This window comes from Convolutriloba macropyga, chromosome 12, assembly GCF_964194025.1.
Source record: "Convolutriloba macropyga chromosome 12, txConMacr16.3, whole genome shotgun sequence".
Classification (NCBI taxonomy): Eukaryota; Metazoa; Xenacoelomorpha; order Acoela; family Convolutidae; genus Convolutriloba; species Convolutriloba macropyga.
The window spans coordinates 27,965,255-27,979,777 of NC_134479.1; the positions used below are offsets into that span (position 1 = coordinate 27,965,255).

General features: G+C 33.6%; 1 protein-coding gene across 2 annotated transcripts; it reads right to left on the bottom strand.

Moving 5' to 3' along the window:
* Positions 1-3,694: 3,694 nt before the first annotated feature.
* LOC142350614 (uncharacterized) lies at positions 3,695-13,914 on the bottom strand. 2 transcript variants are annotated; one of them, XR_012760886.1, is made up of 3 exons: positions 13,197-13,914; positions 9,006-9,135; positions 3,695-4,588 (listed from the first exon to the last, which is right to left on the bottom strand). XR_012760886.1 is itself a non-coding variant. In XM_075402505.1 (3 exons), the coding sequence occupies exons 2-3, from the start codon at positions 9,159-9,161 to the stop codon at positions 3,830-3,832; spliced, it is 915 nt and encodes a 304-aa protein (XP_075258620.1). In that variant the 5' UTR covers positions 9,162-9,387; positions 10,110-10,189; the 3' UTR covers positions 3,695-3,829. The 2 variants fall into 2 exon arrangements, 1 of the variants encoding a protein (XP_075258620.1); XM_075402505.1 differs by lacking the exon at positions 13,197-13,914 and adding an exon at positions 10,110-10,189 and having other exon boundaries at positions 9,006-9,387.
* Between the last annotated feature and the right edge of the window lie 609 nt (positions 13,915-14,523).

The window sequence follows — 14,523 nt, forward strand, 5'->3', positions numbered from 1 at the left end:
CACACTTAACCAAAGACAAAAGTGGACACCAAAAGAAGCTGCTTTGGAGATGGGCAATGTAGTGTGGATGCTGGAAGAATAGATACCCCGGGGAATCTGGCCACCAGGATGTGTCACCAGAATTTTCACCCGACCCGAAAAAACTGCTAGCTCTTGCGAATTGAAAATAATTTTAACTTCACTATTGCCGTTAAATAGACCTGCCGTTAACCTGAATCATGTTTATCCCAATCACATCTAGAGTTGAGGTTAGGTTTTCGAGCCCCGAGAAAATCAACGCCCAATATAAACTTTGTCGTTTAAGCAATGTGAGTCGCCAAATTGGCTGATTGATTTGTGTGAAGCGCCATGATTTAATTAATCATTGACAGCCATTAAATGAACCTAAAGTCATGTAAACATAAAAAACAAGTTAAAAAAACTGAATACGACACAAGATATGCCAGTGTTCAGTTCATTTTTAACGTTTAAGACTTTACCAGACTGTTAGCGCTGAGAAACTGAATTTTTTCGTGAAAAAAAAAACAAAATTAGATGTGGCTGGCTTTTCGTTTGGATTTTGAGTTACGTTTGTAGTAAGCGTAGATCACTCACGTGTAGAGCATTTTTAAATTGGTGTTTTTGTTATCAAAAACTTTGGTTCGAAAAAAATAAATATCTTAGCAGTTTTATACATCATTCCAAATGATTCACAACCATTGCACTCGCAGTCGGGTGCGTTACTCACAAAACCCATCGCTCACTAGTAACGCTTAAAATCACTGGCAACTTCATTTTGTTTTTCATAATGATTTAAGTTCATGACCAATATATATGCTTTCATAACCATTTTAAGTGCAACATTGGGAAACAATTCTATCTCAAACAAAACAAAGATGGTTTTTCTCTTGTAATTTCATCCAAACATACTGCTGTGTTTTAAAAGAGCCTATATAAGAAAAAAAAATATTGAAACCTGAACGATTTTTCAGTCTCTAAGAGTTAATATCAAAACTTTTATGGAGAAAGTTTTGATGAAAAGCGGCGAATCAATTATTCTGAAATTCAAGGACAACATATCCCAAAAAATTTTAAATGATAAAACGATTAAAAAAAACGGCGTTTGTTCCTTCCTTTTTTTTCATGAAAATCTCCCAGAATGTTCTACCTCACGAGGTACAAAATTGAGCTAATAAGTCATAAATGGTGGGTTATCCCTTTTCATCAATCGGTGCCGGGGGATTGGAGAAGGAAAGTTCTCTGTAATTCATCTTATTCATTTTCATGAACTTGAATTATAAAAAAGTAATTAAGCTTCTTTAGAAGAAAATTTTAGAATCAAACATATAAATTTGCACCCAATCAAAAAATAAAAAATATAATTTTTTAAAATACTTATTGAATATTTTTTTTTCTTACTTTGAACCTAAAAAGTTTTGGTCTAAACTTTCTTAGAGATATTATTCCGTACATATCTGTTACCATTCTTTTTGTTAAGTTTTTTCTCTAGTATAAATTAAAAATCTGATTGGAAGACGAAATGGAATAAAAATTATCCTTAGATATATTCTAACAAGAAATTATTCGGTGTCATATATTTTATGAAGTGCACACAAACAAAAGAGAGATCTCAAAAAAACAAGGTAATTCAAAGCCATCAGAATGAAACAGTAAGCTAACTCTTCAAACTCTCAAAACAAGATTTTTAGCAAAACTGAAGACTTACTGTCTCAAAATTCATTTTTCAGAAAGTTTAAAACTTTTAAGGACCACAAAGTTTTTTTTTCAACATCTGACAAAATTTAGATGTGTTCTGCCGTGCTTTCAATTTTTTTTTCAGCAAAATTTTATCTTCAAAATTTTGAAGTCTTTCTCTATAATACTGATATCGCGTAAAGTGCGATGAAACTAAATGTAAACTTGCAATTCTTAGAAAAACTCGGTAGAGAAATTGTTGTATTACCATTCAATTGACGAGAAAAAGTTGTATTGCCATTCAATGACCATTCAAAAACCTTTCAAAGAATTAACAATAATAAGGATAATTATTGTTTATGCGTTATCAAAGCGAGACGGAATTAGGTGAAAGCAATTTGTACTCAGCGTCCCTCTTCCCTATTTGTTTCTCGAATTCAGATTGCTCTTTTCATGAGCATTGTTTTTTTCAGTGACTGGTGGTACTCAGCTACACTGTTAAGTTAATATAACCCCTTGCAAGCCTCAACTTTACAACATTTTACCCCTTCGCAGCCCCCTGAACAAGTTACTCCCGCTCATACCTCCTTACATCCTTTTACTCCCCTGGAAGCGCCAATCATACATTGTTTTAGACTCCCATACTCAGATACTGACGTTCTTGAACCCACAAACTCTGTAACCTCGGCCGGTTCTCCTTAGCCTTCAGTCCATCAATCTGCCGTCCTGTCCAATTCTTGACGGTCCATAGGTATGAAAAAAATGGTTAAAAATTACACCCCTCTATTTACACTACATCTTCACTCTCACATCAGTTTATCCCCCATGACAGCCCAAGTCTTACATTATTTTAGTCTTTCTGAACAAATTACCCCTTCACTCATACATGCCTTGGTTGCCCAATTCTTAAACCGTCTACCCCCTTACTCCATCCGCCCTATGAACAATTTACCCCCTTACTCTTAAATCATTTTACCTCCTTGGCAACTCAATTCTTACACCATTTCACCCCGTAGTCCTCTTGTAGCGTTCATTGCAGCCCATTTTCACATCGCTGTTTTGGCCAGGGGGTAATTAATTTTTCAAATGTGCGCCCATTGAAGCTCATTTCAGCCCACTCATACATCGCACTTTAGGCCAGTGGTGATTCCTCAAAATTCCACCCATTACACCCTAGAACAGCCAAGTTTTACATCGCAGTTTCATCAAAGGCGTAATTTCTCAAATTTCCTCTCATTGCAACCCATTTTAGCCCACTCCAACATCGCAACCTTGGTCAAGCGTATAATTCCTCGAAAGTCCTCCCTTTTCATCCCATTGCAGCTCTCTTAAATTGCAATTTTGGAGAACGTCCCTCTTACAATCAAATGGGAGAAATTAAGTGAGGACATTCGACCCGAAGAGTATGCTAACTTCTTCCGTGTTTTTTCTCAACTACTACACTTTGCTCGAATATCCTGTAAATCAAACATAATTTATTGACGCATGTAGTGTTTTTGTGTCCGTTATTGGAGCAGTACCAGCAAAATTGTGGAAAATTGCTGTCTAATAACTCCATCATCAACAAATAATAAAAATTAACTAAAGTTTGCAACCAGATTTAATTATCTTTTCACATTATTAACACTTCTGTGTTAACAAATGCACACCCCAAGACAATGAAAATACAGTAAAATGAAAAAATACTTTTGTTTTTCTTCACTTTTATCTCGAAGACTTCAACTTAGGCTTGGATTCCCCTCGCTGTTTTTCTGTCTTCCAATGCCGATATCTGTGATTTCTCTGATCTTCGTCAATTCTATCAATTTGAAAAACCTTGCCATCAACTAAAACGAACAAACTAGCTCGTCGATAAATTAAATGCTCCATTTTCAGCTCTCAAGATAGATTTTACATTTTAAAAGTTTTAAATTTGATTTCAAATAATTAAAACATTTATAAACTATTACAAATACAGATTTCAAACAAAATAAGCTTTTCATAAAGTTTCATTAAAAAAATGAATTTTTCCGTCCAGTAATCAATTTTTACATAATAATACGGTACTTTACTGCTTTAACCAATAAGTTAAAAATTTCTTCAGAAATTTGCTCCCAAAGAATGAAAATTCAATAATTTTAAAAGGTCAACCAATATATTAACAATCAATTGAGCGTTAAAAAATATGCCAGAATTTGTACGTTAAATCCCAAGGCTTGAATTTATGTTTCCTGTAGCAAGACTTCGGCGCAATTGTGCCCAAAAGATTTGAAGAATTGCTTGATCCGTGATTAACGTAAGTCGTGACGTAAGCATCAGCAAGTTCCAGCAGTTCCATCTCGACTATATAAATGAGGTAAGATCCAGCGCTCAAAAAAGGCTCCTGCTGGAAAAATGAAATATCGCGAGATTCGAAAAAATAATAGTCCGCGTAATGATGCCTCAATATTCGAATATGTTTGCTGTTTTGTGGTAAATCAGTCATAAGATAAAGAATGTGATCGTTTTTAGTCAAACCCCAATTTTCCAGTCGCTCAAGTAAAATCTCACCATGAACCTTATACAAACCACAATACTTATCGAAACCCCGTAACTTCAAAATTGCTAATTTAAATGATGATTTCGGACTGCGAAAATTACTTGTGGAAATTCTTGTCGAAATCTTTTGCAAATGATTTGAAATAAAGCGAGCAGATTGCTTGAAAAACTTGGCAAATCTTATAATATGATGCAAATTAACAGTCAGGTCTGTTAGCTGAAATTGGTTGCGAGAGGATAGGATGTTGGAAATATTGAGTTGACCCGGACGATAATTGCAAACAGGACATAATCGACCACTGACTCCAAATTCCATAGTTATGGTTTTTGAAGAGACTGTTTCACGCTTGTAACTCTGCATTGGAGCCATTCTCAATCGACAGAGTGTTGAAGTACCCTAAAATGAGCATTGCTAAAATGTTAACCATTTATTTTGATATTATCAGAAAGTTTTCTCTAACATGGTTATATCCAGCCTACCTAGCAATCTACATAATACTCTACTGATAAATTATTCTTATTTGAAACCGCGTTATTTGAGATAACCTTATTAAACAGTCAGTTAATTTTGGATAAAAGATTAAATTGGGGTTCCTTCTTTCCCCTTTCTCTATTTTTTAGAACTTTTCATCGAACAAATACATCAATTATCAAGCAGTTTCCTTCTGAGGCTTAAAATCAACCGTTTATCAGAAACAAAAAACTTCCAGTTTATTCAGAAAAAAGGATAATTTTATAGCGCATGGGGATTTTTATCGTTCCCGGCAATTGAACGTATGATTAGCATTTCAACGTCAATTTTCAGTGATAACTCTGAAAACTATGAAATTTATATCTCAGTGCAATTAGGTGCAAAACAAAACCAATAGCGAAGTTTAATGTTTATTCTTAGTTCGTCGAATTGTTTTGCTTTTTCTGATCATTGCACAAAAATTGCACTCCAAACAGCAATGACATCAATACTGAAAACAAAATCATACCATTATTTTTCAATTTCTGATTCACGTGCTAGCATAATTTCTTATCCTGATTTTTAGGGCAATCCTGGAGAAATGTTAAGTTTGATGAAGGAGTTCTGGCAAATTACAATTCAACTGCTTCAAAGAATCTTTAACTACGCCTATTGATGACCTGTCAGATCTGATCTGAGTGACATGCTTGTGTTGAGTGAAAATGTCATTAGATTCTGAAAACCAAATTATTTCAGTATTCTGATAAAAAGTAAAATGTAAAATCTTAAATTAAGAGCAAAAGTCAAACTGCTGACTCCGCTCCTGTGGATTTCGGTTAGGTCCAATTGTGGAAAAAATACTACATCGTTGTATTCTGGCTCACAAAAAATTGGTTCTTTCCAATTTGGGCAAAATGAGTTACATTCAAAAAGACGGAAGTAGGAATTCGGTAGAAAATTGGCCACTTTTGTGGATAGCAGTTACTAACTTCCCTGCAAAGTGGCCTTGTTTTAGAATGTAAATCGCAACATTCTTGTAGTTACATGTATTAACATAGCAAAAAAAAGATTAGTTACACACTCAGTCAATTTTTTTTTGGACTTAGCTTGTGAGTACGCTTCTGAGGTGTAATAAAAATTAAGCTTTTTTTTCTTTTTTGCAATTTCAAACGTACAGCATAGTCCCAACCGTAAAACTGCTTCAAAACAGTAGAAAACGAAACAGATGCTAGTGTACTATGTAAACATGGATAAATGTAAACATTTACAGAAACATGGATAAATGAAAAAAACTGACATTGCCGAGTTTTATCTGTGCAAGAGTCATCATTTCGTTCACCGACCAAGATCATCATTAACTAATGTACCGAGAGGCGGAGGGATAGGTATTTGGGCTCCCAAAAACTTTACAGTAAAAATGAGAAATGATTTGAACACAATCAATAGAATTTTTTTGAGTCAATGTGGATTGAAATTGGTAAGCCCTTAACACAAGAACTACTCCTTAATGTAGCATACTGCCCCAATGTAAATCTTTCTAACATTTTTCTGGATGAATTGACTGTAGAAATCTCAAATGTGTATTCGTGTACAGATAATCTAATTTTATTCGGAGATTACAATATAAAGTTGTTAGGCGCAAAAGGTAGACAGTCACATGATATTTTCAAAACAAGCAATGGGCTATGTTACGCTAATTAAACGGAGGCAACATGGACAAATGGTGAAAAATATTTGTTAATTGATCACTGTTTTATCTCGAAGAACCAAATTTTTGAAGCCAATGTCCTAGATTCGACTCTTGTATTTGATCACTTCACAATAGTATATCAGTCATCATTAAAGAAAGATCACTGTGAAGTTTTTGGTACGTAATACCAAGAAATAATCAAGATCAAGTTTCAACCGAGACATTGCGCTAAATTGGTCAACTATGTATTGGTCACCTATGTACCAGATAAATGAGCCTAACGAAATGTTTCTGAAATTTATTGAAATTTTTGAAAATATAAGGAGTTGTTATGCACCCCTAAAGTTGGTAGAAAGTAGTACAAAAAAAACAACAAAAACAATGGTTGACAAACGAAATACGTGGTCTTATAAAGGAAAAACACCGTCTCTTTAAAGCGCGGAAGAAAAACCCAAAACCAGAGATTTACAATATTTACAAATTCGTACGCAATTCAGTGAATAGAAAACTGAAAAAAGCTGCAGATGATTATAAAAAGATAATTATTTCCAGCTGCTACCAACTTCGAATGGAAATGGAAATTCATCAAAACCAGGATCAACTCCAACAATCAAACAGAAAAAATTGACAAATTAAGGGAAAGAGAACAAATAGAAAAAATTGACAAATTAAGGGAAAGAGAACAATGAAAATTCATCAAAACCAGGATCAACTCCAACAGTCAAATAGAAAAAATTGACAAATTAAGGGAAAGTAGTCATTTTGTTGAAGATGACAGAAAGATTGCCAATATTCTTAATAACTGTTTTGCGAGGCTCGGATTAAACAAAGGCAAAGACGTCTCTCCAAATCAATTTTCCTTAACATTTGATGGGCCGCAATCCAACCAGTCACCAGAAAAGAATTGTAAAATGTTATTAATAATCTACCTAAGCGTAAATCGCCCAGACTGGGCTATATACCAGCATGGGCGCTAAAAGATAGAAAACTGTCTATTGGAACTAATTTACATTTTGTTGTCAATGAAAGTATAAACAAAAACACGTTTCCTAATATTTCGAAAAAAGCCCATGTTATACCTGTTTATAAGAAAGGAGACCGACTAGAACCAGAAAACTATCGACCCATATCAGTCGCACCAACTCTAGAAAAAAATTTTGTGCGATTACTTGAAAAATGCGATTACTTGAAAATTACTTGAACAACTAACTCACCACCTAACTCTTAATGGTCTGATTAACAAGAATCAATTCGCATTTCAAAAGAAAAAGTCCTATCTCGATACTATCATTTCATTAACTGAAAAAATAAACCAATGCGTTGACGAAAACAAAAGTGTTGTCAAACTTTTTTTAGACTTGGCAAAGGCTTTCAACTCAATATCTATAGATGTTTTTTGAACAAAATAAAAAAGTATGGAATTGGAGAGAATGCACGAATCCTATTGAACTCCTTCCTTTGTGATAGAAAACATAGTGTAAAAAAATGGATAGCAAAATCAGATTACGTTGTCATAAATCACGGTGTTCCTCAGGGAACTGTTTTAAGGCCTTTAATTTTTATACTTTATGTCAACGACTTCAGTGAAGCTGTATCGCCGAATTGTGATGTATTACAGTTTGCCGATGATACAGCAATTCTATGTCATGCAAAGGATGAAGCAAATTTGCAGCTAATAGCTGAAGATACATTAAACAGGACAGATCAATATAAGAAACAAAACAGGTTAACCTTGAATGAGGAAAAAACGGAGTCATCGTGTACAGGAATGAAAATTGCCAATCATTGAAACTGTCGATTTCAAGGGACACCGATTGGAAGCATCTGAAAAATGTAGATATTTAGGTGTAATAATTGATAGGGAACTGACATACGAAAATCAACAAAATAAGGTTATCAGTAAAATGGCTTCAACAATCAGATCATTATATTTGGTTCGTTATCAGGTACCGTTAAAAACAAGAATAAATCTTTTTAAATCTCTAGTTTTATCTCATTTAGATTTTAATGCATTTTTTTTCAAAATTTACCATCTTACTCTTTTGACAGAATTAACAAACAGATAAACTGGGGCATAAAAGTTTGTTTTATGAAAACCAAATACAATACTGCCAGAGATCTGCTTCTGGAGACTAAAATTCTTCCAGCAGAGCTCCAAATAACACGGGTGTCATTAAATAGGTTTTTCAATATTCTCCAACAAACAAGAAATCGCTCTAATAAACATTTCAGATTTTTGGAAAACGTGCCAATTATTGCAAACAAACGAACCCATAACCTTTTCTTAGAACAAAAATGTAAGTCAAAAAGGAATAATGGTTCAATTGTTCATAACTTTGTTCGAAAATGGAACACACTTCCAATTACAATTAGAAAAGAAACGCCGAAGACCAAATTTAAACAAAAAGTTACAGCGAAAATGCTTAAACGACACGAAAGAGTTCCAATAGACAGAAGGGTTGCTGGATTCAAACATATTTTTTAGTAAACTATTTTAGGAAAACCTTAGTTTGTTATGAATTAGAAAATAATAATGTTTGATTAATAAATTTATAACATGTAACATTAACCAAGTGGTTATTTTAATTTACATGTTTCAGATTTTAAAAAATATGGTCCACATGGGTAGGACTGAACAAACAATTAAGGTTCTAAATTTGAAAAAAAACTCACGTTTTTAGTTACATTGTACACAGCTTTCGACATGTCCATAACCATTCCAAATGTCCAACTGAATGGAAGATCTTCCTTGCGCATATTAGCATGTGCTGCACGAAACCGAGCAGTGAAATCAATCAATGTCCTGTTTTGAAAGGTTATCTCAGCCATTTAGCCAACATAACAACATCAACACCGTAAAACATACTAATTTGTAACAAATGAAATCTAAGTTGCATCAGCTGATTAGAATTAAGTGCGGTTTAAGAAGCACGGCTAAATTCATACTGTGAGAGAAAACAATCAGATTTTATCTGAAAAAATGAATTAGGGAAAAATTTTGAAGTTATTAGCCGAGAGAGCCCTCTGGAGGAAGCACTTAGATTCATCAAACCACCTGATAACGCAACTGGCTGCATTACGATGCAGAGGTATACCCCAAAATTTCCGCCTTAGTAAAATTGGCTCGACAATTAGTTAAATACAATGAACGAAATTAGGTGACATCCTTTGTACCTTACTTTTCGCAAAAGGGGTTCCGCCAATTTTGCGAAATAAAAAAAACATTCGGTGCGAAATTTAGCTAACAAATCTTGTAGCACGTTTCCACAAAAACTGATTTTTTTCCGAAAAATCCCTCCCACATCAAAGACTTTGTATATCAATGTGGGATTGGCCAATTTTAATAAGTAATAGTAAATAGTACTAATAAGTAGAAATAAGTAGTAATAAAGTGCTATAAGTTGTAATAAAGTAGTAATAAAGTACTACTAGTAGTAATAAGTTAGGCTTAATTAAATAAGTATTAATTAAGTTAGACTTAATTGCGGATTATATATGAAATTGAGCTACATTGCGTGCGAAAAATCAATACATAAATGGAGCGGATGCGTGATACAACTCGCGCAAAAAATAGGTTATTAAGTTTGTACTTGTATTCCGCGGCTAAAATTAGGACACTTTTGCGAACACGGGAGACGATATTCCCTTCCATTTTGCCGGTTTCTGCTAAAGTAGCTATTTTCCGCAATACTGTACCACTTTCAATGTATTAACATAGTAAAAACGAACACGAGATACACACATCGGGCATATCTGCCCGTGACGATTTGGGTATACCTCTGCATCGTAACGTGGAGTTCTGAGTCTGAGGACGTAAGGGTAAAGAGACAGCTCAATATTATGATGAAGTACAATCGATCGAGACTATAAAGACAACATAAAAGGGCGGACAAAAGGGCAGAAATAAAATGGAGGAATTGCCTTGTTTTTGTGTTCAATGCCACATTTGTTTTATCGTGAAATGATCATTTCTCAGGGAACCCTGGAGAATTGTTAAGACTTAATAAGAAGTTCTGGCAAAATACCTTCCAACTGCTTCAGGGCATCTATGACTAGGCCAATTGACGAGGGATTTGTTTGTGTCATTAGTTAATGACAACCATTTTATTTTAATTTTCATTTAAGTTTTTTTAATGAAATATGTATTAAAACAAAAGCACGGTGCCATGCCATGTCGATTTCTTAGGCAGCAATTAACTCTAATGAGACAGACTAAAATGAAAGGAAATTTTATCGCAATACTCAGACCATAAAAAATACAAAGAGGCTCAATAATGTGCGTTTGAAAATATTGTTCCGACCCGCGCTCATCTACATTTTTCACCTAACTGTCAACCAAATGAAGAGAAAATCAAAACTAGATCCTTGAATTTGAAAAAATCATTACACAAACTACTAAATGAATTAAATCATGCCATGCCTCATCACAACGCTCATAAAATCGACCATTTGTAAGATTATGGGAGGAAAAAAACAAAAGACCAAAATGAGCAAAAACAAAAACGCTTTGTACGGCAAAAATTCAACAACTAAACTTAAAAGCACCTAATAACAACGTCGAAATACAATCAGATAAAGCCTTAACTATACAATTTACTTTTTTGTTCCTATAAAGCAGGTGGGATTTTATATTAATAAGGCTAGGCAAAAAGTCGACAAAAACAAACAAATAATGAGGCGAAATTCAAAAATCAACCAAATTTATATAAGCCAAATATTTTCAAACGTCTTTAAAACCATTAGCTTTTAAATCAAACAAACTCTTGGTACATTTACTAAAAAATCAATAACCAAACAATAGGACCTGTCGTTGGTTAGAGTACGACACTGAAACGGACTAAAGATGAAGTAAAACAGAAAAGATTAGAAATAATTTGTTAAAACAAAAATTATTGAAGCCAATAAAATCAATCTTTCGCTGTTATCTGAATTTTATGATATTTTTCATTTCACATGTTATTTAAACCAATTCAACTAGAATTTTATTGAAACATTAAATATGTTCATTTGGGCTTCATATGAAAACCCTTAGGATCTGTTATTACTCGAATGTGCTTAAAGAAGAGAAAAGGAACACAAATACTGACCACTAACAAAGATTTTATTTAAACGCATATTGTCCAACAAACAAAACATCAGTTACGACGTAATATCAACAGGCACACTAAAGTTTGAATTATGAGGAAGTAGATGGGGAATCTCAATGAAGAGAAGTAGATACACGGTGACAAATATATCAACAAAAACCAAAAAATTTAAAAAAAAATGTTTGAAAAAATAAAATATTATAAACTTGAAGGCTATTTGCTATAAACTTACTGCTTTAATTGACTTCAAACTTTCAACCCTCAGTAAGAAACTTAGGAGAACTCTCAAGATTTTCAGAAAACACGAAGTTTAAAAAACAGGTAAAAACAGCCAATTGATGAAAAAAATTTTGAGAGAGAAAGGCGTCTAAGCCGTTAAAAATGAGCTCTTCAGAAAAACCTGTTCATTTTCAATAATTTTTCAACAACAGAATTCTTTTTTGTATTATTATGACTCCAAAACAACCAAGAAAGATGAACTAATAATATCAAAGCAACAAAATCTTTGAGAAAGGCCGAAATATCAAAGCCATGAAATTCAAAATCTTTCAACAGAAGTAAAAAAAAATTCAGTTATAATAAGTTGTATGGCTACGAGAAGGACAACAAGAACAGGCAAAAACTTAAAAAATCACTAGAAAAGTCAAAGAAGACGGTGTCGAAGCCGTTAAAATTGTACGGTTTTCACTGAAAAACTTATCTGTGGTCAATTGAACGTCTTCTCTTAGCCAATGGGAACTGTCAATAATAGAACAAGGTGATGAGATTTCAATGGGAACCAAAGTTATGAAAAAATAACCAAAAGTTTAAAAGAAATATATGAAAAGTCGTAACATCGATGTCATAAAGACAATAGTTAGATGAAACCTCTAAACATATTAGTTTTAGCTTGCTGTAGAAAAGAAATGGGCTCTGTCAATAATGAAACTGATTTACAATTCACAGTAACAAGTTTAACATTGTTTCAAGCTCCAATTTTTTTCGAAAAATTATTTTTGAGGTCTTAACAGCCATTAGCTGACCACTCAAATTAGTACATAGGTTCACTCACTGTTCTTTAGAACGCCTATTGCACTTTTAGTCAAAAAATATATGCTATAGGACTACAAAAATTTACAAAACTCTCAAAAAGAAGATTAAAATTTGAATAAAAATATCGAAAACTCATAGCCAAAGATCACGTGTTCACACAAAATTTTAAACCTGGATAATTCCTCGAAAAAAAAAACGAAATTCAAAAAATCTTTTAATTTTAAGGCAAGTTAGAGTAAAATTTAAAGTTTTTTTTAAGTAGTGAGGCCTTAACTTTTCGGGTAAAATTCAGGTAAAGTTAGGGTTAGTTAAGTTGAGTCAAGGAAAGACAAATCTAACTTAACAGTTAAGGTGAGTTAGGATGTTTTTGAGGTAAAATTACCTTAACTTTTTTTAGTGTGAATTATCAGTCTGAAGTGTTCTCAGGTTATGTATGATCCGTCTGCTATGTCTGAAAAAACTTCTGATCAGGCTTAACTCAGTCCAGATTAAAGTGCCGTCAAAAATGTGCCTCTCATTAGACCCTCCAGACCGAAATGACATTCCATTGGATTCAAATGAGACATTGTCCAGACTGAAATTCGCTCAATCAACGTCAGATCAGATCGTGCAATTTCCCACAGGGGAGAGCCCTCAAGTTGAGTCTATCAGATGTCATTTCGGTCTGGATGTGATTCTGGCAATGTTTGCAGCAAATGTCCTCGAAAATTTTTATTATGAAAAACTTTGAAGTTAGCTAAATTGCCTGTTTAATTTGATCGCAATGGTGCAAGCTGCGAAAAAGTCGGATTGCTTGTGTTTAAAACCAGATCCACCCGGATTCACATCTTGAAACTTGATAAACTGGTCACCTCTTTGACAATAAGGTAAGTCTGTCACGTCTTCGGGTTGAGCCAGAAATTGTTCAGAATATACTACGGTGTCTTTCAAGACTTGGGCATTTTTTTCACCACGTAACGAAAAACTGCTATAGCCAATAAGGAAAAAGTGTACAGAATATCGGTAATTTATCGAGAAACCCAAAATTGCAATTATTAGAAAAACAATCTTTTTATTGTTTGTAAAGTAGTTTAGAAAATATTCCATCTGCGTTAGAAGAGTAGATATTAAAAAAATATCGACTCAGTGGAATTGATTCATCAACTTCCGTGAGAAACAAAATTTTGTAATCTCGTAGGCTTTAACTGCGGTCTGAAAAAGGTAAACAAATAAAACCATGCACGCACTAAACATCAATGTATAAAAAGGCAGCTGTAAAATCAATTTGGAATTGTTCCCAAAACAGAAAGTATTTATTTGTGCTTTCTACTTTGAATTTGCAGTGGATTTGATATTCGACCTTTCTTCTTCTGCTTAGTTGGCCTCCAATCTAATAATGTTACGTAACGTTTCTCCTATCTTTTTCCATTAAAAGGTAATATGACTTTATGACGTGTTCTGGCTACATAAACAGGTAACATATAGTGCTGTAGAAAAACTTAACGCAGGTGTAGTGGCTAGCTCAATACTCTCATCTGAAACCAAAAATTCTGTTTTTCTTTTCCCAATCTGAATACGATCAGTTTGTCATATAAATTTAACTTACATTTGTTTCCTGGAAAATTATACGTTAGTTCAATGCATTAATATTTAACATTTTCGCGCGGAAATTTTTGAAAGTCCTGTGCGTGTAATAGCACATTTCTTGCATAAATTTCAGAAAGTTCTTTCAACCGGGAAAGAGGAACTGTAACTTGGCAAGCTAAACGTGAGAAGCCTCCAACATTGTGTTCTATATCTCGATGAAATTTTAAACGGAAGGGTAAATTTAGAGAGAGCATCGATTTATTGGACAAGTCCACTAGTGAATAGTTTTAGATTGAAGCTATGTAACTCAGATTAGTAAAACAAAAAACTACTGCGAAAAGCATTTGCGCGTCAGAAATAAAATGTCAGTTACAAGTAAAGCACTTAAGATTTGCTTTAAACAAGTCCAACCGTAAAATAAACCCATTTTTTCCTCAATGAATCGATTAATGATTAATTAGGACACCCGTTGGCGGAAAAGTTTTAAAGATACAAAAAACTTTCAA